The sequence below is a fragment of the Vipera ursinii genome (genome assembly GCF_947247035.1).
Source record: "Vipera ursinii genome assembly, chromosome: 15".
Classification (NCBI taxonomy): Eukaryota; Metazoa; Chordata; class Lepidosauria; order Squamata; family Viperidae; genus Vipera; species Vipera ursinii.
The window spans coordinates 602,849-625,978 of record NC_139528.1 but is presented as its reverse complement, the minus strand read 5'-3'; the positions used below and the strand labels follow the sequence as shown (position 1 = coordinate 625,978).

At 54.4% G+C, this 23,130-nt stretch overlaps 2 protein-coding genes across 4 annotated transcripts in view; one reads left to right on the top strand and one right to left on the bottom strand.

Moving 5' to 3' along the window:
• SEMA6C (semaphorin 6C) overlaps positions 1–8,828 on the bottom strand; it is a 28,907-nt gene extending 20,079 nt beyond the window's left edge. For all 3 annotated transcript variants that reach the window (XM_083374309.1, XM_083374310.1, XM_083374311.1), the window contains exon 1: positions 8,588–8,828. The gene's annotated coding sequence lies outside the window, so the exon portion shown is untranslated. The remainder of the gene's footprint in view (positions 1–8,587) is intronic.
• An 11,471-nt stretch (positions 8,829–20,299) lies between these two features.
• Positions 20,300–22,846, top strand: TNFAIP8L2 (TNF alpha induced protein 8 like 2). Its single transcript, XM_083374097.1, has 2 exons — positions 20,300–20,442; positions 21,906–22,846. The coding sequence occupies exon 2, from the start codon at positions 21,911–21,913 to the stop codon at positions 22,469–22,471; it is 561 nt and encodes a 186-aa protein (XP_083230223.1). The 5' UTR covers positions 20,300–20,442; positions 21,906–21,910; the 3' UTR covers positions 22,472–22,846.
• Positions 22,847–23,130: the final 284 nt, after the last annotated feature.

Below are 23,130 nucleotides of genomic sequence, written 5' to 3'. Positions count from 1 at the left end.
AGTGTTCAACACACTCTTCCTAACCGCCGCTCAGAAACACACCGGGGTGACGACAAAATCGCCAACTCTCCCTCTGATATCACAAGATAAAACAGCGCATCACACGATTAAACACTTGCCGTCCATTTCCACACACCACGAGGCCACCCGCTGGCTCCCGGTTCCTCCAACGGGTGGGCGGCCCCGTCTCTTCTCCGCCTGCAGATCTTTTGATGAAAATAAGACTCGGGAGCGGAAGAGACACGGCTGTTTTCAAAAGAAGAGCCGCTTTGTTCCGAGGCCCAAAAACCCAGTTTGATCCAGGTTTCTCTTTGACCTGGTTTGGAGACGAGGTTTTCGAGTCACCACAACACAAATTCCCAGACCCACTTTCAAATTTTCCCCTAACAGACCTGCCCCCAATCCTTTCTTTGAACTTAAATGAATTTTGTTAACCCCATCTTGAAAACCATCACAGAGGAGATTAAACAAAGGCCCTTTTGATTTCCCTGTTTCAAGATCTCCCTTACTTTGGCGCCAGTTGTGTTGGACTACAATGCCCATCTCCCAAGAACCTCTGCAATGCACAGGGATGAGCCTTTCCTTAAAAACAGACTCAAGCTGCTAGTCCTCTTCGTGTGATGAAAAAGCAGGCGAGGAGCAGCACAGCGTTTGTTGCTCGTATTTGGGCTCCTGGCTTCATATTGAAACTCTCCAGATCTCCACGTTCCGGGGTGTGCTATAATTCCCAGCCGTGTGGTGCCCACATCCTGGGAATTGCAGACCCCAAACATTTGCCAAAAAGCTGGGGGGGGTCTCACCTTGAGAGGTTACATGTCCAAATGCAGGAAAGGAGGTGCAGCGATGCCTGACACCCCGGAGTTTAAGCCCCCTGACCACTTAAGCTGTGCAGCGGCTGGCCGGCTTGCGTCACCCCAAGCCCGGCATCGATTTGTCTGTTCGCTTGGCAAATGGCGTCGGGGGGGGGGTTTGCTGGGAAGCAGCCACGGTGATTTATGTGCCGCCAGACTTTAATTCGATTCTCTTTGAATATGGGCTACGGTTCAATAACCTCCTTTGGCAATGCTTGGGCTGTGCATGTGTCTCTGTGTGTCTCTCTGTGTGTGTGTCTTTATGTCCTCCGTCCTGGTGTGCATAAAGGTCCAGCTTTGCCTGTGGATCCACTTGTGGTCTCCTTTCCGAAGCAGACAGCTCAGCTCTCCGCAGGAGCAGAAGGAAAAGTTCTCTCTTCAAAAGCTAGCCAGTCACACACCCCGCCGTGACTCGTCTAGATCTTCAGCTGCTAGCCCTCAGAAAGGAGACCACAAGGAGACCTCGGTTCTATGGACCAGGCCGAGGGAAAGCAAGGGCAACCAGCAACTCCACAAAGATCCCCTGCAGAAAATGGGAGAGGGAGAAAGAGAGGAAAGGAGGTTGCCTGCAGCAAAGGTCTTGCTAAGGATTATGGGCACTGGAGTCCAAACCAAGGATCTCCAAGAAGACCTCCGAGGTCTCTTCCAAGCTGTGATTCTGCGTTCTGTGAAAGCCGTCCTTGAATCCACCTGCTCAGCCTTCTTACTCTGACTTTTTTTAAAAATCATTTTCCAAATTCACCCTTTCCCTAACAGCAGCCTGATGGAGATGTATTATTAGTCTTTTCCTTAAAAAAAAAATAGAGATGCCCAAATGGATGGAAGCTAATCAAGGAGAGGAGCAACCTAGAAATAAGGAGAAATTTCCCGACAGTGAGAACAATTAATCAGTGGAACGGGCTGCCTCCAGAAGCTGCTCATCATGGGAGGTTTTTAAGAAGAGAGAGTGGATAAGCCTCTGTCTGAAATGGGATAGGGTTTTTTGCTTTGAGCAGGGGGTTGGACTAGAGGACCTCCAAGGTCCCTTCCAACTCTGTTATTCTGCTATTCTGCCAAAGTTAAAGTTCCAGACGAACTGATGGCAAAGCAATCATTTTGGGGGAAGGCTTAACCTTGGAGACAGAAATCCATCAGAAGCCAAGCAGTTTGCAAAAGTTCCTCTGATCCCAAATTTTTGGAAAGAACTTTTGGCAGACCTAATGCTGTGTTGGCACCATCAACCTCCTCAATCTCGGTTTGTCAAATAAACTCTCTTTCCTGCCGCACGGGAGCCAGCAAGCCACAATTGGGCTGAGTGTGTGATCTGAATCCAGCCCGAAGCGGGAAGAGACAGCCACGTTTTCGCCAGAGCTGACCTCTTTGGAAAAGCGGCCTCAGGTGTCCAGCCTGTGTCCATTTTTAGCACCTCAGCTAATCCCTTTTAATTCCCCTTGCCAGCCCCTCGCAAGCCCCCGTCTTTTCATGCCTGCCGACCAGCCCGGAAGAGGGAGGAAGCCTTTGCTGCAACAGATTCCCTTTTTGTTTGCAGAAACAGCAGATAAGAGAGACAAAGCAGCGCTTTGGGACAGGAAGGCCAGCCAGGGCAACATAAAAAAAACAATATTAAAAGTGAAATCAAGGACTCGGGAGAACAGCCCACAGCTCCCCTAAAAAGCTCTGTTTCTCTCCGCATCTGCAGTGCTCCAGTTTAGATCCCCCTGCGGGAAATGATTTGATGCTTCCCATATTGCGGCTTCAGTGCAAATCATGAGAACTAGAACCTTGACTTCTTCTTTCAAGGGCAAGTAGCTTAGCAGGATGGCCGAGGGTGCGCTTTTGCAAGATTACCCGAAAGAAAGAACTGGATTTTGCGGGTTGCCCCCCCCAAAATCACAAGCATTCCCCAACCTCTGAGAGAGGGGCCTAAACCTCCTCCCCACAAACCAGCTTTTCAACTGCCTGGCTAAGCTACAGGGTGGCCGCTTCCACTCAGCGCCAGCTGGGATTTCGGGCAAAGTCAGCTGGTTTGGCTCCAGGACCAGCTACTTTGGCTGTTTTACTCAACCACAAAGCCAGGAATGTTGGTTTGCCGCTGCAAATGGTGGGCATCGTACAGGCCCGGTTGCCCAAAACCTCTGCAGCGCTTTTGCCTTTAAATATTTTCAGTAGTATTTAAAAAATATATAATACAGACACACAGGTTGTCCTTGACTTAACAACGGTTCATCGAGTGACCATTCAATGTTACAACAGCCCTGAAGAAAGTGGCCGTTTTTCACACTTACGACCGTTGCAGCATTCCCAAGGGTCGCCTGATCAGAATTCAGGTGCTTGGCAACTGACTCGTATTTATGCCGGTCGCAGGGTCTCGGGATCACGTGATCCCCTTTGGCGACCTTCTGACAAGAAAAGTCAATGTGGGAAGCCAGGTTCGCTTAATGACCCTGTTACTAAGTTATCAGCTGCAGGGATTCCCTTAACAACTGTGCGAGAAAGGTCGTCAAACGGGGCAAAACTCACTGAAGAAACGTCTGGCTTAGCAACATAAATTTTGGGCTCGGCTACGGCTGTAAATCGAGAAAAATAAAAGCAGCGGGAAAACCGGGGAGGAAAGGGGAAAGAGGAGGGGGGAAAAGAGAATGATTTCCGATTCCCTTTTTAGCCCAGTACAACAACAACATACAACCTCGCCTTTTTATTTTCACATCATAATAATGCAGACTCGCCATGCAGCTTGTTTGCGTAGCCCCTGGGTTCGAGCAAAGGGCCGGCCGGCCTCAGCCAGGGTTCTTTTTTGGGAATTGCAGCCGGTCGTCCAGCTTTGGCCGCTGGCAAAGCTATGCAAATCCCAGGGGTCAACCTGCCCCCGGAGTCGTGGGAAGAGCTGCATTTTGGCGGTCAGTGACTGCCCGGCTACCCTTCCACCCACAGCTGCGCTGACCCCGGGCCTCCCTCGGCGGAGCAGGCAAAGGGCCGTTCTGGGAACTGCCGTCCCTGTGACAGTCTCCCTGGGAAGCTTCGCACCCGAGGCTTGACATCCGACGTGCCAGCAGCTTCCGAGTGTGGGAACGGCGGATCTGGAGGACTCGCACGCAAGGCAGGGCTCCCTCGGGGCGCTTGCTGGACTGGAGACGCCCAGGTGGAAGGCGCCCCCTTTCCCCAATGTACCCCCAATTCCCAGCTGTGGGGGACAGAGGCAGCAGAATGGGGGGGCGGGGCAGAGCCCAGGGAGGGGGTAGGTGAAATGCAAAGGGCCCCGAGTCTGTTCCGAATGCTCACCAGAGGCAGAGTTTCTTATTTGGTGGGGGGCTTCTAGAGGGTCCTCAATATCACCCAAAATTTAAGGGGATTGGAGTGCAACCCCCCTTGATTCAGCTGGCCTGGTCTACCTCGCAAGGCTCTTGTGAAGATAAAGAGGTAGGAAAGATAGTGTGCGCCCTTTGTAGGGAAAAGCTAAGCACATCGATTTGTGCTTTAAATTGTAAGCCGCCCTGAGTCTTCGGAGAAGGGCGGGATATAAATGGGTTTATTTTTTAAAAAAAGCAACATTGAAAGTCACTCCTTGATCTCCTCACCTGATCATCACCTGGTAGCCTCCTTTCCCTAAATTTTTCTCCTCCAGATGCTTGGGCCGCTCTCCCCCACTGCCCCCAGCCAGGCCCAATGAGGGCCAAATGCACGTCTGAATGGAGGGACTGAGACCCCTCCCCAGTTTGGATTTCTGGGCAAAGAAAAGTTTGGGTTTTGTTTGTTATTGATTTTTGTCCAGAGCTGAGTCAGCACAAGAAGGCCTGGAAATTTCCCTCAAAGCCAGGAAGCCTCTGGGGGGCCATTTGCTCAAGAGAAGCGCTGGGGAGGGCAGAGAAATCTCTTGATGGCCTCTTTTCCCTAATGAGAAGTTTGCTATTTGGGCTGGTCCGTAGAGAGCCCTGCGTGGCTGGGAGAAAATTGGAAGAAAAAACGAGAATTAAGGAAATAATCAGAAATTATTTCCAAGAAATAATTGGAAGGAGCCTGGCTGTGGCCATTCGTCTCTGCACCCCACCCCACCCCCCAAAATAGAATTCCAGACGGAAAGTAAAGCCAGACGGGTCCCCCTTTTTTATTATTGGTGGATTCACCTTTGGGGGGACTAGAAGGGAAGAGGCCCCTCCCTCCAAGCCGGCAGAAAGCTGAGCCCCCTCCCAGCCCCCTCCCTGCTTCCTGGTGGGAGAAGCATCTGGCTTGATTAGCAATCAACAATGCAGAAATCCCCCCCTCATTTGCAAATGGAGGGAGGGAGGGGCTGGCAAGGCTCAGCTTGTCACCTTCTGCCCCTGAGACCCCCACCCACTTCCCTTTCCTTGGCTGCCGGGAGAGACCCCCACCAGGTTTCCTCTCCTTGGCTACCAGGTGAGACTCCCACCTGGTTGCAGGATGTCTCTGGAGGGCTGGGGGACCCCACCTAGACCCCCAGTGGCACCCTGGGTGCAAAGATCCTCTTAGAGGAGCAGGAGAATCTGTGCTTTGTCAACCTGGAAAATACAAAAATTGCAAAATACCAGCCTTGCCAAACAAACAGGCTTCTGAACATCAAGCTAAACCATGGCTTGTTTTCTGTCCTGGACAAAGGACGGTGATCTGGATGGCACTATGGTTTGTTTAAACAAACTTTGTGGGGTACACAAATTGCAAAAGGCTGTGCGACCAGCGACAGCAACTTCACCACAATCAGCTTCGCGCTGCACGCTCAGCCCCGAGCAAGGAAGCGTTATCTGGGTTAGTGCCAAGGCGATCCTCCCCTGGGCGTGAATTCCTGGTGTGGTTTGTTTACTACTGCCTTTGCAAGGGGCACAACCTGGCCTGTTTCCCAAGACACCGATCGGTTTCACCACTTCCAAATGCTAGTAAGCGGCCCAGCCAAAATTAAGACAGGATAGTTACTGCAGAAAGGATGGCTTATCAGCAATAGCAACCCACTCTTTTGTCAACACAACAAAAGAATCCAGGATTCTGAAAAGATTCCAGGATTCTGAGCGCAAAGGCCAGCTTCTGTCCTGCAACACTTAAGGACGGAGGGTCCCTGAGCATGTTCAAAGTGTTTTTCCATGCCAGCAAGGCAAGACGCCATGCCTCTTTAAAAAAAGTGGATGTGAACTGGAACCCCATCCCTGTTTTAGCTATAGGAATTAGGGCAGCTCATGGTTGTGTCATTGTGTGTCATGGCTGAACGTCAGTGGTTGTTTGAAAACTGCTGAGAGAGTGTGAAAGACCCCCTCCCTCTACACAGCAAAGGGGTCCCCCCCTGGCTTTTTCCGACCCCTTTAAGGGTTGGAGCAGCTTCCTCAAATAACCTTTTAAAGAGTTCAACCCTGCTGGGTCTCCCCACGTTTGCTGAGTGTGTGATTCTGGAGGGACACAAGCTCCAGTAAGGGGGGGGGAGAGTCTTCCCCTGCCAGTTTTTCCATGCAGAGGAGACAGATGTGTTTTCACAAACTCTCCTCTTTTGTTTTTAGCAGGGAAGGGAGAGAATGAGCCAAAGACTACAATGTTTGTGGTGTCGCAGCAGCTCCGGTCAGCAGGAGCTTTGCCCGGCCTCCCCCCCCCCGCACCCCCAGCAGGGGAGGGGGCCAAGATGGAGTTGCGTTGAGCACCTCACCCGGGGCAAAACATGCTCTGTGTGCAAAGTGTTAAGGAGACCAAGCAAAGCTGTACGGACTTTCCTCGACTTACGATGGTAAACGGAGCCCAAAATTTCCATCGCTGAGCAAGACAGTGTTGAGTTTTGCCCCATCTTACGAACTTTTTTTGCCACGGTTGTTAAGCAAATCTGGCTTTCCCCCACTGACTTTGCTCGTCAGAGGTTCGCAAAAGGGGATCACGTGATGCCGGGACACCGCAACCGTCGTAAATACGAATCAGTTGCCGAGCGTCCAAATTTTGATCGCTTGACCGTGTCGAAAGTGTGGAAAAACAGTCCTAAATCCATTTTTCAGTGCCACTGTAGCTTTGAACGGTCACTAAACAGACAGTCATAAGTAGAGTATTTCCCAGAGGCAAAATTAAGCCAAAGATTTAGCAACAGAGATGAAGCACACTCTGTTCATGCTCAGAGGAAGCACTCCTATAAGACCGCACAACTTGGAAACGGCGACCCCACGAGGTTCCATAATCTCCCGGCCTTAACTGATAAAAAAAACCCTCAAACTTTCCAAGAACTACACAACGCAGCCAAGGATAACTCCTCCTGGGCAGGCCAAGGCCCAGATATTGTAGGAGGAAAAGGTCACAGCCCTGGTGTGAAGCAAACACACAACTGGTCTCCAAACACCCCTTCCGCACAACCTTGAGCCGATTGGTTTAAATTGGGCTTATTCTGCAAAGCTTTAACTGCTGCCTGGGATCTGCTTTCTTGATCCTCATCCAAATCTCTGCATTAACCTAATTCCAGGTTGGGCCCTGCTAACTATCTCAATATTTCTTCATTTATTTCCAGGGAAGGCGAGAGCTAAAGAGAAGGAGAGCGAGAAAGAGAGAGAGAAAAAACAGGCATTCGGCGATCCGGTCTCTCCAGATCCTTGTCCAACTCCAGCGGGACAGAGATCTTCTCCAGGGGAAACCCCCTTCCCCCCACTTTTAATGCAGCTTTCTCTTTGCAACGTGGATCAGGAGTCAAAAGAGGAATATTAACAGGATTTGGCTAATCTAAGCAGTCAGCTGAGCCTCGCTCTTCCCCGGCTGAACGTTCCCCTCCAGTCCAAGCTGGGTTACTATATTCCAGCTGTTGGCGTCAGGACTGTGCCTAATTATATTTGCCAAGCCAAGTCAAAGACGTTTGGGGAATATTTCCTCTTTTTTCTTTTTAACGATTCTGCAAAAGGCGGTGGTGGTGGACGTCAGCGTTCCCAGGGGGGGACCTTTCCCACCCAGCAGATTCCCATAAGCAGCAGAGAGGCTCCCTGCCCCCCCCCGTGCCTCCTGGTGTTTCCACACACTGACAGCCCCCCCTTAAAAATAAGGCTTGGCGGGGATTCATGAACTCTGCTTTTGTTGGTTTGGGGGAGAGACGTTTTTTTTTCGCCCCTCCTGTTCTTGAGGGTTTTTAAAGTTTAGACTTTTTTTCTTTTTTGAAAAGGATTCAGCCACATAGGAGTCGACTTTATGGGGATGAGCGCAGAACAATTTGATCAACGGGGGGGGGATGGAAGAAAAGGGGGAAATGCTTTCCAAAGGCCGTTCTTTGCGGCGAGGAGACCCCCCCTCCCGCCTTGCAAAATGCGAAGGAGCGAAAGAGCGAGGTCAGCTTCCCAAAGGGGGGACGACGACAACCATCGCCCCTCGGCTAACCTAGCTCTGCGCTTCCCGGGGGATGCTGGGCGTGTAACCCCGCGTCGGTGAAGGGCGCCCGCTTGGAGAAGGAGGAAGGAGGCCAGCGTCTTGCGCTCCCCGCAACGGGGCTTCGTTGCTCGCTTCGCGGGGGCAGCGCCGAACTTCCCAGGGGGTCGGGAAGCGCTCGCCCACCGGGGGGGGCAAAGAGGGGCTTCGGAGGGCGCCCGGCACGGAAGAGCCTGGCAGAGAACGCCCGCGGCGATGGGGGAGCCCTGGGGGGCAGGCGACGGATGCGGAGAAGCCGGGCTGGGCGCCGGGGGGAGGGGAGGGGGAGGACGGCAAAGACACACACACACACACACACACACACACCAGCACTGGCCGCCCCCCGCGCCCGACGCCCCCGCCAGACACAAAGCGCAGCCGCGACGCCCGGCGCGATGGCTCACCTGGGCGCTCGGCTCGTCTCTGCGGAGGAAGACCCCGCCCGTCCCCTGCAGGGCTGGCCGGTCCGGAGGGGGCAGCAGCGGCCGCCAGCCCCGCTCCCAGCAGAGCCTCCCCTGCCCAGTCGGAGCAGCCCGGCTTCCCGGAGGGCGCCGGGCAAGGGGCTGCGGGCTGCGGGCAGGTCGGCAGGGAGGGGGGCAGGGGCGGGCAGGGGGCCAGCCAGCCAGCCCGCCCGCGGCGGGGAAAGGCTCCGGAACAAAGCCGCGGCGGCCGAGCCGAGCCGAGCCGAGCCTCGCAACTCAGCGCCGAGCCCCGGCAGCCCTGCTCCAATCGGGGCGCGCGGCTCCGCCCCCTCCCCGCCGGCCCCGCCTCCCCTCGCGCCCCCCCCCCCGCCTCCCCTCCAGAGGGCTCCCCCCCCGGACGCCCCGCGCGCGAAGGGCCAGTCGGGGAAGGCTCTGCCCGCCCCCCCAGGCGAGGAAGGCGGGGGCGCGGAAGAAAGTTCGCCCCCCAGGCCAGGCTGGGGGGAGCCGAGTCCTCCTCGGGAGCCGTCGGGGTGGGGGCGTCCGCTGAAGAGCAGCATCCCCGCTGCCCGTAAACAGACCGGGCTGAGGACGGCCCTGCAGGGATGGCCAGCCGGGGGGGGGGTCGCGGCGAAAGCTGGGGAGGGGGCTGTGCCAGGACTGAGCCTGAACTGTTGCCGGTCTTGATCTGTTTGCGAGGTTGGGGACTCCCTGTCCATCATCCTCGGCCTGCCGGGTCCAAGGAGGCGATGGGAAGGGGGGGAGGGGGGGCGGCCTTGCAGCTGGACCGCAGCGGGAGGGGGGAGGCTGGCTCCGTGGCTCAACATCTGGCCAGAAACGGGGTCAACATGCGGGCGGGGGGGGGGGCTGGGAAGCAGCTGACAGCGGCAGAGACGCCCGAGGGCTCAACCGGAGCTGTCACCTGCTGGCTGCTTTGCCCACCGCCCCCATCATCCCCGCCTCCCCCCCCCCAGGCCTTGGGCTCCGGATCCTAGACGGATCGGGGGCTATTTCAAAGGAAGCGCTTCGGGGAAAGGGAGCGGCGGCTCCAGAGCCCTCCCCAGGGCCATCTGAAGCCGGAAGGCTGGGGGGGGGCTTGAATTGGGGGCCTGCCCAGGGAACCGCGGCGGCACAAAGCGATTTCTAAGAGCCTGACGCGAAAGGAGGAGACCGCAAGCCAAGTCTGAAGTCTCCCCAGGAAACTTTGGGCAGTGACGGACACACGTCCGCGCTCTTCCCGATCCAGTCGGCAGGAAAATCGGCCCCGGGATCTGCCTTCCCCGGACGCGTCCAGCCCGGCCCCTGGATTCGCCTCCGTGTCAGGAAAACTTTGGTCTCTGGAAGGATAACGCCAAGATTTGTCTCTGTGTTTGTTTATGTGTGTGCACGCGCGCGTGTTTGTGTATGTGTTTTGTGTGTGTTGTTTTGTCCCTTCAACGTCTTTCTTTTTTAAGCACCCCATCCATATATTCCCCTTTTCCCTAAATGAGAAGCGAGCGGCCCAGAAACGCCGCCCGGCCGTCCCTAAGCGGACAGGATTGCGAAGAGGACGCGGGGGGCAGAGAGAGAAAGCTCCCCGCGGGGCGGGCCCCTTCCCCCCCCCCCCCCCGCTTCCCTTGCCTGAGCTCATTAGCCGCTGCCAGCGGATCCATTAGCGAGAGGGGTAATTAAGAGCGCGCAACGGGAAGGGCCTGGGAGCAGCTGCTTCCTGCAGGGAGGGGCCAGTGCCCGGGAGCCTCGCGGGGGGGGCATTTGCACCATCAAACACCCCTCTGCCTGCAAAGAAGACCCCCCCAGTGGCTAGCAAGGACGGGGGGGGGGGGAGGACCACTTTTCCATCCTGGTTTGTGCAAACTTTTGTTCACTCCGCTCTGCCAATATTAATCCTTGTGGGGTTCCAGTTTGGGATGGGGGATGTTGGGCTCCCCTTCCCCAAAAGGGCCTTCCTCCCCCCTCCTGGGGGAACTGAATGCTAAGCCCCCTCCCCAGAAGTCTTCCAGGGCAATTTTTGCAAGGAAGAGAGTGTGAGAGCTTCCAGGGACTTGAAATAATAGCCTGGAAGGGGCCCAGGGACGGTTGGAGCCCCCCACCCTGCCTAAGATGGTATTTTATTTCAAAAAACAAAAGAAAAGAGAGATTGATAAAAGGAGGGGACACGCCATAAAATGGCTGGATTCTGCAATCCGTCCATTGCTGCACTCGGCCAAGGCACCTGGGTTGGTGGGCTCCAAGAATATACCCAATAGCCATCGAAGGCCCCAAGCCCAGATGCTGCACCTTTGCAGATGTGTTGGACTTCAACTCCCAAGATTGCAAGCTGGCATGCTGGGAGTTGATGTTGGGGGGGGGGAAGGGGGGATTGGCTAGGAATTCTGGGGCCTGGAGTCCGTCACTTCCAAAGTACCAAGACGATTCAGGCAAATCAGCTTTGGTCATCCCCGAGGTCTCTTCTTGGCCTCGGGGTTTTTTTGGGGTGTGTGTGAGATATTGGGGGTTTCCCCGTGGTTTCCAGCCTGGCCTGTCTCTCTGCACCCCAAAGGTGGAGATTTATTTTCCTAGACATTTTATTCAGCTTCTCTGACAGCTGGCAAAGCCCAAGTTGTGACTTGCAGAAGAATGATAGAGGAAATGCTTATCAACAGACAAGCCTGGACTGGTTGCCGTTTGTGGGGTGTCTCGGCCACCCCCAGTTCCTCTCCTCCACCCGCAGTTTCAACAGCCAGGGGATGACAGAGGTGTGGAGCAGGGCTGTTGGGAGGAGGGTTTCAGGTACAAGAGGAGGAACCGGTTTTGCCCGTGGTGGACCCCCCCCCATGAAAAATCTGGCTCAGATTTGGACACCTCCCCAAGGCTGCCTCCTCTCCAAATCCTTGTGCTTGGAACCAGGGTGTCTCTCCCAGAAACTGCAGTTGCTCCCTGGGGCTGAGTTCACACAACACAGGAACCCCGTGTTTTGAAGATGGGTGGACTCAAACTCCCAGAATTCTGCAGGCAGAACCTCTGAACTTCAACTGCCAGAATTCCCCAGCTAGACATGGGGAAATCTGGGAGTTTGAGTCCACCCATCCTCAAGATGTCAAGGTTGAGGACCACTGTTGCTTAACTTTAAAAGGTGGTAGTTGCGGTCACAAAGCACCAGTTGACAACAACTACTTTCCCCCTCCCCACCCCCCTTGGTCTCCTTCCCCTCCTCCTTCCTCCCCCCCCCAAGGAAGTATAGATCCAGGGCCCTGTCACGAATATCAATTGAACTGTGGCAAAGTGGATTAAGCCTCACCATTTATTTATTGCCTGCCTGCCTAAGTCGCTGTTCCTCTGCAAGGAGCAGGGCTGTGGGGGGGGGAGGGAAGGGGGAGGAACAATGAAGGGCAATGGGTGGCAAACCTGCACGCTCACTGATGTGGGTGGGCATCTTTGAGCACACCAAGAGGGCATTTTTCCGCCCAGAAAGGGAGGACACCACTCCCCAGATTGAGGTGCAACAAACAGAATTTGGATTTTCTCCCCCTCCTGTAAAAGTAATAATTGTTTTTCCCCCCTGATTTTCTTCTGCTTTCCCTCCATGTACGAGCTGTGTTGTGGGAAAGAGACACAAGGTCCTGTGGAAGACACACACACACACACACACACACACACACACACACACACACACACACGAAAAATGGAGGTCGGGGTTTGGAGGACGTGAACAAAAAAGTCTCGGGTATTTTGTATTTTTGGAGAAATGCTTTGTCTGCCTTCTACACGAAGGAAGGGACAGAAAGGAGCCACCCACCGTCCCGGGGAAGGCAAAGAGTTCCGCTGGGTGAAAGGATGGATGTAAAATGTCTTTTCCCCCCATCTGAATCCTCGCCCTGCACAATTCCATCAGCGCCAGGAAATTGCTTCTCGGCTTGTGGCCACCATGGAGCTTCCTGGGGCCCAGGGATGCTTTTTGGCACTCCCCTCCCCCCCCCCGCATTCAGAAGAGCAACCCCTGGCTTTCCAGACCCCAGATGAATCCCTCAGCCCCCCAGCTCCAATCTTTTGCAGAGAGAGACGGCCTTTGGACAATGCCAGATGAGTGCCTTTCAGTTGCCCTGGGCTGAAGGCCCCCTCCGCTGGAACAAGGGGGGGAGAGCATGGGATAAAATGGAACAAAATCTGGCAGAGCAGAGCAACACCCCCCCACACACCTCCCACTCCAGGCCAGGGGAGGCTGAGAGGCCTGCAGACCCCAAGGCTCCGCTTGCAGTTTGCAGCTCAGGGCCCAGCAGGAAAGGGAGGCTGCGGGGCAGGAGACTTTAGCTTGAAAAGCAGATTTTGTTTCTCTGGCTTCGCATTGAGGAAAGGGACGCTTAAGGCAGGGCGGAGAAGGCGCAGGGAAGGATCAGAGGGGACGGCAGACTTTGGCCAGGGCAGGGCGCTGATTGTTCATTCCCTTTTTAATTTTCTTCGTACTTTCCGAAAGGGAAGCAAACTCTCCTCTCTTGCTGTCACAGCAAAACCCAGGAGGAGGGTTGCGACCTCTTGAAAACTACACAGGTTTGTTTTGGCACCCACCCGGGGGAGCAGCGTCGCCCGGTTCATCGGAGGCTTCCTCCAAAAGGCCCAGGGGGCTCCCCTCTTTCCTGCAGCCTTTGCTGGAGGAAACAGGGCAGAAAGGAAACTCACAGGAGGCAAAGGGCAGGATAAATTGCTTCTGGAGGGCCCCCCCCCGCAGCAAAACAGGGGCAGAGCAGCTCTCCTGCCCCCACCCCCCTGCCCGAGATTAGCCACAACTCTGCAGTCAACAACAGTTCTGTTGCTTGACACCCTGGACAGTCCTCTGAGATGATTTGTAGGGTTTCTCCCAGCTTGGGATTCTTGCGGCACAAGCCAGGTTTCCAGATCTCATGAAGGGTTGCTGCTTTGTCGCATTTTTAGGAGGTCCTGGGCAGGGTGAGGCAAGGGGGGGTGTCATTGGGCTGGGAAGAGTCTTTCTGGAAAGTCCCCCCCTCCCCCAAAATAGTAGAGGTGTGGGGATTGCAGGGTTGAGGGCTGTGGTTGAATTCCAACAAGGGATTGGGGGGGCAGCCAGCCCTGGAGACCAAACAGGTTTTCCAGCAGGTATCTTATCCTCCTCCCCCCACCCTTGTCTCCTTAATCTGGCCTCCCAAACTTGCCCCATAGTGTCTGCCAGCCTCTTCGCAGCCTGCCCGGGCATGTCACACAGGCAGAGTGCCGCCTTGTTTGGCTCCAGCCCACTCAGAAGGAAGTCACAAAAGCACCTGTTGCCACCCCGGGCTCCATTTCCCCGGACAGGTGAGCGTCCCTGGCACACCTTTGCACTGGGTGCAAATGGAAGTGAGTCAGGGAGGTTTTGCTGCGTTGCCCAAGGCTGGCAAGATAGCTGTGCCAAGGAGCAGGGGGTCACCCCCGTCCTCCTGGAAAAATGCAGGGGGTGAGCTAACCCACCTGGGTTGCTCGCGGGCAGTTTCTCCCCCCCCCCAGTATTAAATTCACCTGTTTGGTTTTTTTAAAACCAGCTTTGCCATCTTTTTAAACCTAATTCTGCTTGGCAAAATAATGCCAGCTTTTGAAGTCTCTCTCCGTGCCATTTTGGGTAATATTTTCATTTTTATCCCAGCCACAAGGAATTTCTTTGCCTTTTGGACTGACAAGCCACTGAGCAAGAAAAACATCATTTAAAGTCAGCAGCCAGATAGATGTTCTACTATTTTTTTAAGAAAAAAAACAACCTTTCAACTCTAAATATTTGGCTGTTTCAAGAAAAAAGGAAAGCTGGAAGAAACGAAGGGGCAAAACCCAGACTCGGGCAGGAGCTGGTGATCACAGCCCCGCTTTATTTATCACAGGGACCCTTGGATGGAGATAATTAAAAAGTTGGCCATCTCCTTGCTGGAATTAATCACCCCCAAAGTGACAGCAGCCCTTTTTGGGAATCAGAAATAGCAAGAGTCATCAGTGGGGGCGAAAGGGGGGGCGGGGGGGGTTGGTGCTTTGCAGGAGTTCGCAAATAATCTTCCTTCATTTCTGGAAGGTGGCATGTTTGAAGATTAGCAGGCATTAGCCCTCCTAAATTAATAACTCAGAAGCAAAGGGGCAGCGGGGGTGGCGGTGGGGGTGGGGTTGTCTGCAGGCAGAACAGCCGCCCACCCACCCTCCGTTGTTCAGAACCACAATCTCCAAGCCGTGATGGCTTCAAGCTGCTTGTTCTGTGGGTGTCAATCTGGTTTACATCCTTCCTCTGGCTTGCTTTGACCAGGATGCCCAGAGACTGCCCCCCTCCCCTCCAAATGAGTCAGGTTTACACTCTGGGCTGAGCTGTAAACCATGGTTAGAAGTTGGGATCTTTGCTGCCTGCGGGGGCTCCAAGAGAGAGCCACGTTCTCCTACAGTCTCATGAATGTCGCCAACTCCTCGTAGCCGAGCGTCTGTTGTTGATAGCTGGTGGGGTTCAAACCAGGTCTGAGCTGCTGCCGTTGCTACTGCTATTAATACTAAGTAAGAGCATTGACTTGTTTCCTCGGAGCCTTGAGGACTAGCAACTCCGCTTTGGGTTAAATCTGCATGGAAATCCGCAAAGATGGAAGCCTGCTGCATTCAGCACTGTAGGAAACTTCAGAAGAATTGCACGGAAAGGGTTTAGGGAAGGAACAATGTCCCCAGACACACGTTGTGGTGTGGCTGCACAATCACACACCCCCAATGCAATTCTTCGGAGTTCCTTCTGCTGCCGAAGGAGGCACTTTCCTTCCCCTTGTGTGTGTGTACCAGAACAATAGCGGTTCTTCCTGCACACCCAGCAACACTGCAACCCACACCCTTTTGTCCCTCTCCCCATCCATCATGGTCATAATTAGAGGCCGCGACATTAGCAGGGCTGCCAGGGTGGGGCTGGCCTGCAAAGGGGGCACCTGGCAGGCCCATGGCCTCCTTCCCAGGCGTGGCACCTAAACAAAGATTAAGATCTATTTTTAGGGTGCAGCAAAAGTAATCACCTCGGAATCAAGGAATCTTCCTCTTCTACAATTCCCTTCGGATCTTTTCCTGCTTCCAGCTGTAGGCGTCTCTGGAAGAGCGAGAAAAGAGGGTTTAGTTGGGAGGGGGCGACACAAAAGGCCAACACCGTGAGACGTAAATAGTAACGGAGGATGTGCAGAGTGCAAGCACCCACAAGAGGGGGAATCCAGCCCCACCAATCCATAATCTTAGCAACACCAAGTTGGATCCAATCTCTGTTCAGCACGTTCGGGGAGAACCAATGATTCAGACAGCCCATTTTTATAAGCTCTGATTGCATTTGGAAATAAGGACAACAGTCCCACACCAGTTGTAAATCACAGCTCAGGGCCTGAAGCAAAGTTTGCTTCTCCGGAAATGCGAGGGATCCGATGAAATTAGCAATTAGCCAGTGGAACAGCTTGCCTCCAGAAGTTGTGGGTGCTTCATCACTGGAGGTTTTTAAGGAAAGACTGGACAGCCACCTGTACCAAATGGTGTAGGGTCTTCTGCTTGAACAGGGAGCTGGACTAGAAGATCTCCAAGCTTGATTGATTGATTGATTGATTGATTGATTGATTGAAATATTGGCAAAGGTCTTTGACCAAAATGAACAAAGTCAGGGGTCTCCAACCTTGGCCACTTTAAGACCTGTGGACTTCAGCTCCCAGAATTCCCCAGCCAACCATGCATGCAATTCTCGGAGCTGAAGTCCACAGGTCTTAAAGTGGCCAAGGTTGGAGACCCCTGAACTAAGTGGGTCAATCTTGCTTGCTCCCCCAAGACAAGTTAACTCAACTTTTGCTCTGTTTAGTAAAGAGGCTCCAGGTTTTTTTCACTGCACACGAGCCCCAGAATAAGGGCGGTGTGTTATTTTTACCTTTCTTGGTGGGATCCAGAAGCACACAAGCGTGTGCGTGCACACACACACACATACACACAAGCCATCAAGGCAACCAGTCAGAAAAACATCCAGTCCCCAACAGAATTCCCTCTTCCAGCTGCTGGGGTGGAAATGAGGCAGATGAATGCAGTGGCAGCCGGGAAAGAAGGTGGGGGGGAAGCCCCCTCCTCTAAAAGCAGATTTTCACCACAATGATGTCCAGCCGAGAGAATGCACAATAGCTGCGTTTGTGCAGGAAAAGGCATTGTAAAACTGGAAGTGGAGCCGCCGAGCTCTTTCCGTGCTTGCAGGTCAATATTATTTTTTCAATGGCCGTTTCATATTTATTTATTTTTGCTCTGGTTGTGGGGAAGGTCACCGAGCATGTTTGCAAAGGGGAAACAAAGCCATTTTCTTTCCGGGTGGATAAAGTGAGGGGGGGGGCTTTGCTGCACAGCTTCCCATTGAAGGAGAGGGGTGCTCGGGATCTGGTCAAGCCGTGCCACCCCTTCAGGAAAACTGGGGCAACGTGATATAAAACGGAGGTTGCATCCCTCCCTGGGGTAAATCTCTTTGAACAATGGAAGCAGCAAAAACCAAAGACCCAGAGGTTCCTGCTGCTCTGAGTTCAAGAAAAGGATGTATGTTCTGGTAGACTGCTCCTGAGGGTGGAGGCTCCATTCCCCTTTCCTTGGCTGCCCATCCCCCAGGAAGGAAGGAAGAAAAGGAAGAAGAAAGGGGGGAAGGAAGAAAAAAGAAAAAAAGAAGAAAGAAGGAAGTAAATTAAGAAAAGTTCTGGAAAGTAATACTTTCTCTCAACTGGAGCCTAATAGCTGGTATGCCCTCCCTAGTCTGCTGCTTCGTAGCTTGAAAGCCTTTCCAATTTTGCAGCTTTCCACAATTTATTCTGCTCCCTCCCTACCGGATGGCACAGAATGCCGCTCCCTGTTTTATTAAAGTCCCCAAAGCAATAATTTCTCATAAGACTTTGCCTGATCAATTCATGTCCTCCGTTTGTTTCTTCCTCTCTCTCTTCAGCCACCCCACCACCTCAATTTCTTATTTTCAGAATCTGGCTCTCCCGGGGGCACCGGGAGGGAAAAATAATATGAAGGGAAAGGAATTTATTAAAATGCAAAGTGGTGGGGTGCTTAAAAGGCTTAACTTTTCCTTCTTCCAGCCCAGAGAACAAACACCCTAAGATTTGGGGGGGGACAGAAGAACAGCTGTGCCAGAGGTGGCAACTGGCGATGCCAAAACACGCAAGGGGGAGACGTGCCCACCTGGAGAACTTCATAATACGCCTCCGCTAACCACCTGGCAAGGCTGAAGTGTGGAGGCAGGGAAGAATGTGCCCCAGCTGGAAGGGCGTATTAAACCAGAGGCACACGCTGGCACGCGTGGCAGGTGCCAGGAGCGTGGAATTGGAGGAGGGGGACTCGGAACCAAACCCCACGGTTTAGGGATTGCTCCGTCCTGAGCCTCTGGGTTCACCAGGGCAGGCAGAAGTCTCATGGCAATACAACCAAGAGGACTAGAAACTTGAATCTTACAAAACAGAACCAGGAAGGGAATAAACAAGGGAGACAGAGCTGGGGGGCGGGGGTGTGTGTCATTTTTCTTAATTGCTGGCGCTTTTCATCCCTTTAGTTAAATTCAGCTCAGGATCTCTGGTGGAATTAAAACAGATTTTTTACCAAAGGGTGGTGAACACCGCCCTCTGGTGGCCGGATGTGGGATGGCCCCATTGCCCCTTTTGCTCCACAATTGCAGGCAGATCTAGCTATGGATCCAGGTTGGTTCTGCAAATTTGGAGCTGTTTGCACGCTCGCAGCAGCCTTGCAAGGTGGGGCGGGTTGAGAGTAAGCGGCTCCCCGTCCCCATTTCTGCCTGGGAGAAAACTCCATCTTCAAAAGGAGCAGCTGGGAAGGCCCCCTTGTACACAGTCTCACACCCATTTCTCTCACTCCTTGCCATCTCCTTTAAAACGAAGCAATTGGCATCGCTAGTCCTCATGGTTCTGCTGCTGAACCCTGGGCCTCTTTCAGATTTCAGCCTTGGCTAAGTTTCTGCTTTCAATTACTCTGAGTTATTTGGGCAGCCTCATTCAAAGGGAAGAAATGAATTAAATTCCCCTGCAATATTCTTAGGGAATTGCCCCCTGAAGGCTGTTGGTGCCTTTCTCACGTCAAGGGGGTTGGCAGATAAGGAAGGGTTAAAGCAGGAAATGGGTGTGGAGATGGAGATTAGTTAATCTGTATGTTTGTGTCAAGTTTCCAGACCTTAGGAAGCTGCCCAGATCATCTCTCTCATTTTGTACAGGAATGTTGAGGGGTTCTGCTTTTGGGGCAGCCCTTAAAATGCCCCAACAGGAAGCCGGAAACAAACCCAATTACGAACTGTGTGCATCTGTGCATTTGTGTGGTTACTAACATTTACTTTTAACAGCTGCTGATTGAAAAAAAGCAGATTTTCTCCCCTGACCCAGACCCTGTGTGTGTGGGGGGGTTTTTTTTCCTGCCTTCCAACAGTTAGACTGAAAAACAAGACTGAACTGTAATCGTGATGGTGCACTCTCTTGCAAAATCCCCCCCTCTTTTCTCCTCAGCGCCCCCCCCACACACACTTCCTTTTTGCCTGTTGTGGTTTCCTTCCACTCTTCCTCTTTTAAACTTCCGGCTTTAAAGTTTCTGGCCGGGGTGGGTAAGCAGAGCCTCCAAAGCCCAGTCCTGGCATGCAGAAGACCCCAGGCCCGTAAACAGGGGTGGAAGAGCCTGTGTGCACAAGGGTGTGTGTGTGTGTGTGTACAACCGTCCTAATTTTGCCCTTGCTTGCTTCCCTGACCACCTTGAGAAGGGATTGGCTTCCTCTGCAGAGTTTTGTCTCTTTGCCTGTTGAGAAGGTTTCAGAGAGAAAAGGAGAAACAGACAGGGAAGTGGCCAGAATTTGTGCTGTTGTGTTGCTTTTTAAGAAACCACATTGCTGACAAGGAGGCCTGAAGCAGGCAAGTGTCTTGTCAGTTTCAGTCTCTTTGGAAGCAAGTCAGATCCAATTGTTTTGGGACAACCGCCCCCCCCCCACACACACCCCAGACTTAGGGTTAAAATTGGAGGGAGGGGAATTCAGTATTGGAAATTCAGCTCAACAGTCACCCTGTCCTGGGGTCTTGCTTCCAGGTGATTTGGGGGTGCACAGTTGCAAAGAAAACCTTGAAGACCCCACCTAAAGGGAAAAGCATCTCCAGCCTTGTGCGGCTAATGTGAGTGAGCCAAGTTGTACAGGGCCACAATCAGTGTTTCAAAGTGAAGAGGGCAACTATGTTCCCTGCAAGCGGAGATCTCTAGCTATGCTCACAAACGTGGTCCCTCCTCCTCCTCCTCCTCCTCTTCCCTGCTTTTAGCCACTTCAGTCCCACTCATAAACTTCCTGCAAGAGAGACCCGTCCAGATGACCTCACAGGCACAGCTGGCCAGCAGAAAGTTCCTGGCATCAAACTAACCCTGACATCCCTCTGGGGTCACTTTTCGACACTCCCAAAACTGTTTGCAAGAGCTCCCCCACTTTCCAGGTAGGGAGGGGGGCGCTAAAGGCCACCTGGGTCGACCCCGCCAGCAAGGAGAACAGGCGCGGACACGTGTCTGCCCAGAGAGCGAGCAGAGGCCTCAGACGAGACCTTCTGGGGAAGGAAGCGGCCGTGGCTGTGCGGGCTCCCGGGTGACGCCGCGCGCCAACTATGCGGACCGTCCAGTTTTGCCGTCTGGCCGCCGGCGGGAGCGTCTCTGGGCGCCGAGGCCGCCTCGCCTGGGGTGCGCCGGCTGTTGCTCCGGCGGGTCAGCTGATGGGGCGGGCTCGCCGCGGGAGGAAGTCTTGGTGGGAGCCGAGCGGGGGGACCTTCCCGCGCCTCCTCTCCCGCCCTCGGGGTGCAAAGCCGGCTGGGGCGGCTCGGGTGCGCCAGCAGAAGTGCGGGGCTCCGGTGAGTGCGCGCCGCGCGCTTTGGGGTGCCGGGGAGGTTTCTCGGGGAAGGGGACTGAGGCTCGTCCTTTCCTTTGGGGAGTGGGGCTTAATTCGCCCCCCTCGTTCGCCTCTGTTGCAACCGGCCCCAGGTCTGAGTCGCCGGGCTGGCGAAAGAAAAATGGGGGAAGTTGCTGCTTGCCAGAAAATTGGGTTTTTGTGCGCCAGAAGACGCGCGGTCTTCCTTCAAGGCTGAAGGCGGCTTGGAGAGGCTTAGGCGTGCCTCTGGGCATATGCAAAGCGTGCTTCTTCCTTTCCCCTCCATGAGCACCCCCCCCAGACGTCCCAGGGCAGGCCACCCCTTCCGCACCCCCTTTCCTCCGAGGACCCACCTTTAGGGGACAGCGGCGTGCCAGGCGCGCGTGAGAAACGGGCTTCGGTTTCGGCCCTGGGGCGGCACGTGCCGAGCTCCGCCGCCTCCAGCGTCTTGGTTCCGCAACTTGGGGGGCTGGGGGGGTCGTCAGAAAGCGAAGAGGCTCACGCCGGATGCCCCTTAGCAGGCGCGCACTCCGATTCCCTCCCTCCGTTCTGGTTTCTCCTTCAGCTCTTGGACCGGGCTGCCTGCAGCCTACTCATCACGGTCTTTGGGGCACAGCCCTCTGCAGATGTTCAGATGCACCCTTTCCCTCTCTCTCCTCCAAGCCTTCCAGGGAGAGAAAGGAGATTCCACCTTTAGCCCTCGGAGTCTCTGGAAGAGCAACAGGGAAGAAAATGTGGCATCCTGTCTCCAAGTTGGTGGCATCCTGTCTCCAAGTTCTACTCTCCCATCTCTGGCTGGCTCTGCATTTTCCTGGCTTTTTCAGCATTTTAGGGCCAATGCGCCTCCCTGCTTGGAGACCCGAAAAGGCTACAGGATGCAGCTAGAAGCAGGAAGCCCCCCCCCCCCAAGGGCACCTGGAGCAGGGAAAGCGGTAGCCAGGAGGAAAGTGGGGGCGGGGATTTTTTTTTTTTAAAGCAGGCAGGCTCATCCAAGCCATTCCTTGCAAATCCTGCACTGGATGCAGAAAGGTAAAAGGCTCCCGTCGCTTCTCCAATATTTCGGCCAGGGCCCACTCAGAACGGGCCAGCTTTGGTGACACACAGGTCTCTTCCTCGGGCGAAAAGGAACAAAGAGGCCGGAAGGGGAACTGCTTGGTATACAGAGGAAGCAAACCAGCGGAATGGGCAAAAAAGTGTTTGAAAAGCCGAGCTTTACTTAATGTGGCATCCATTTCAGGCACTCCCTCAATGTCAAAAAACAGATCTGAGGCAGCAGACAAAACTTTTTTAAAAAGAATTTAATAATAACCTTGTTTCCTGCTGCATAAAAAAGCAGGTGGCAAGGTTTTCTCATCTTTTCTGACGGGGTTGGAAACGTCCCCCTGACTCGAGGGGGTCCCCTGGGCGCCCCCCTACCCTCACCCTCCTTCTCCCCCTCCCCCGCAGCCGCCATGGAGGCCTTCAGCTCGCGCAACCTGGCCCTGCAGGCGGAGAAGAAGCTGCTCAGCCACATGGCCAGCAAGTCCACCGTCACCATGTTCATTGACGAGACCAGCGGGGCGGTGCTGGATGACCTCTACCGCATCTCCAAGCAGCACACGCAGGACCGGGCAGCCTCCCAGAAGGTCATCAAGGACCTGGTGAAGGTGGCGGTCAAGGTCTCCGTCCTCTTCCGCAACGGCCGCTTCAGCCAGGCCGAGCTGGCCGTGGCCGAGGACTTCAAGCGCAAGCTGCGCCAGGGCGCCATGACGGTGGTCAGCTTCCACCAGGTGGCCTTCACCTTCGAGCGGACCGTGCTGGTGCAGCTGCTGGGCGAGTGCCGGGACCTGCTGCTCCGGCTGGTGGAGAAGCACCTGACCCCTAAGTCCCACGGCCGCATCCGCCACGTCTTCGACCACTTCGCCGACGCCGAACTGCTGGGCCGGCTCTACAGCCCCGGGAGCCCCTTTCAGCCCCACCTGGAGCGGGTCTGCCAGGGCCTGAACCAGCTCATGGACCAAGGGAAGCTGTGACTCCCCCCGGGGGGAGGGGAGGGGAGGGGGGCGGTCTCTGGGCCAGCCGGGGGAACTCACAGCCACTTTAGGCTGCCGCCGGTTCCATGCCTGGGAGTTTGTGCCTTGGAAAGTGCCAGCTCTGGCATCTGCTTTGTACCCTCCAGGGGACCCTCCCCCCATTTCCCTTTGGCCGGAACTGTCTGGAAAGGTGGGGGGCAGTGCTTTTCTGAGCCTCTGGACATTATCAAAATGGATTCCTAGCTCGGCTTTCAGGGTGGGGGGAAGTCAGAAGAGCCCCCCCCCCCGACACACACATCCCATCTCCTTCCTACCTCTGTGTTTGGAATTTTTGTCTCAGGGAATGCAAAATCTGAAAATACACTTATTTGGGGTTTTCAAGTGCTGTGTTTCAGGGGTTTTTTTTCCTCTTGGGGAAAAAAAGGCTGCTGCCTCAAGCCAGGGACTCACCAGGAGAGACAAGAGCCCCCCTCCCCAGGAAGGAAGACCTTTCTCTGCAGCCGCCACCGCAGGAACATTGGGCAGGTCAGCGGATCCCGCTCAGATCAACCTGAGCTGAGCAAGGGAGTCACTCAGAGACGCGGTAGGAAGACTCCTTGGGACGCTGAGGGGGGGAGGGGGATTCCTGGGGCTGCTGATGGCCCCCAGGGTGTTTTTTT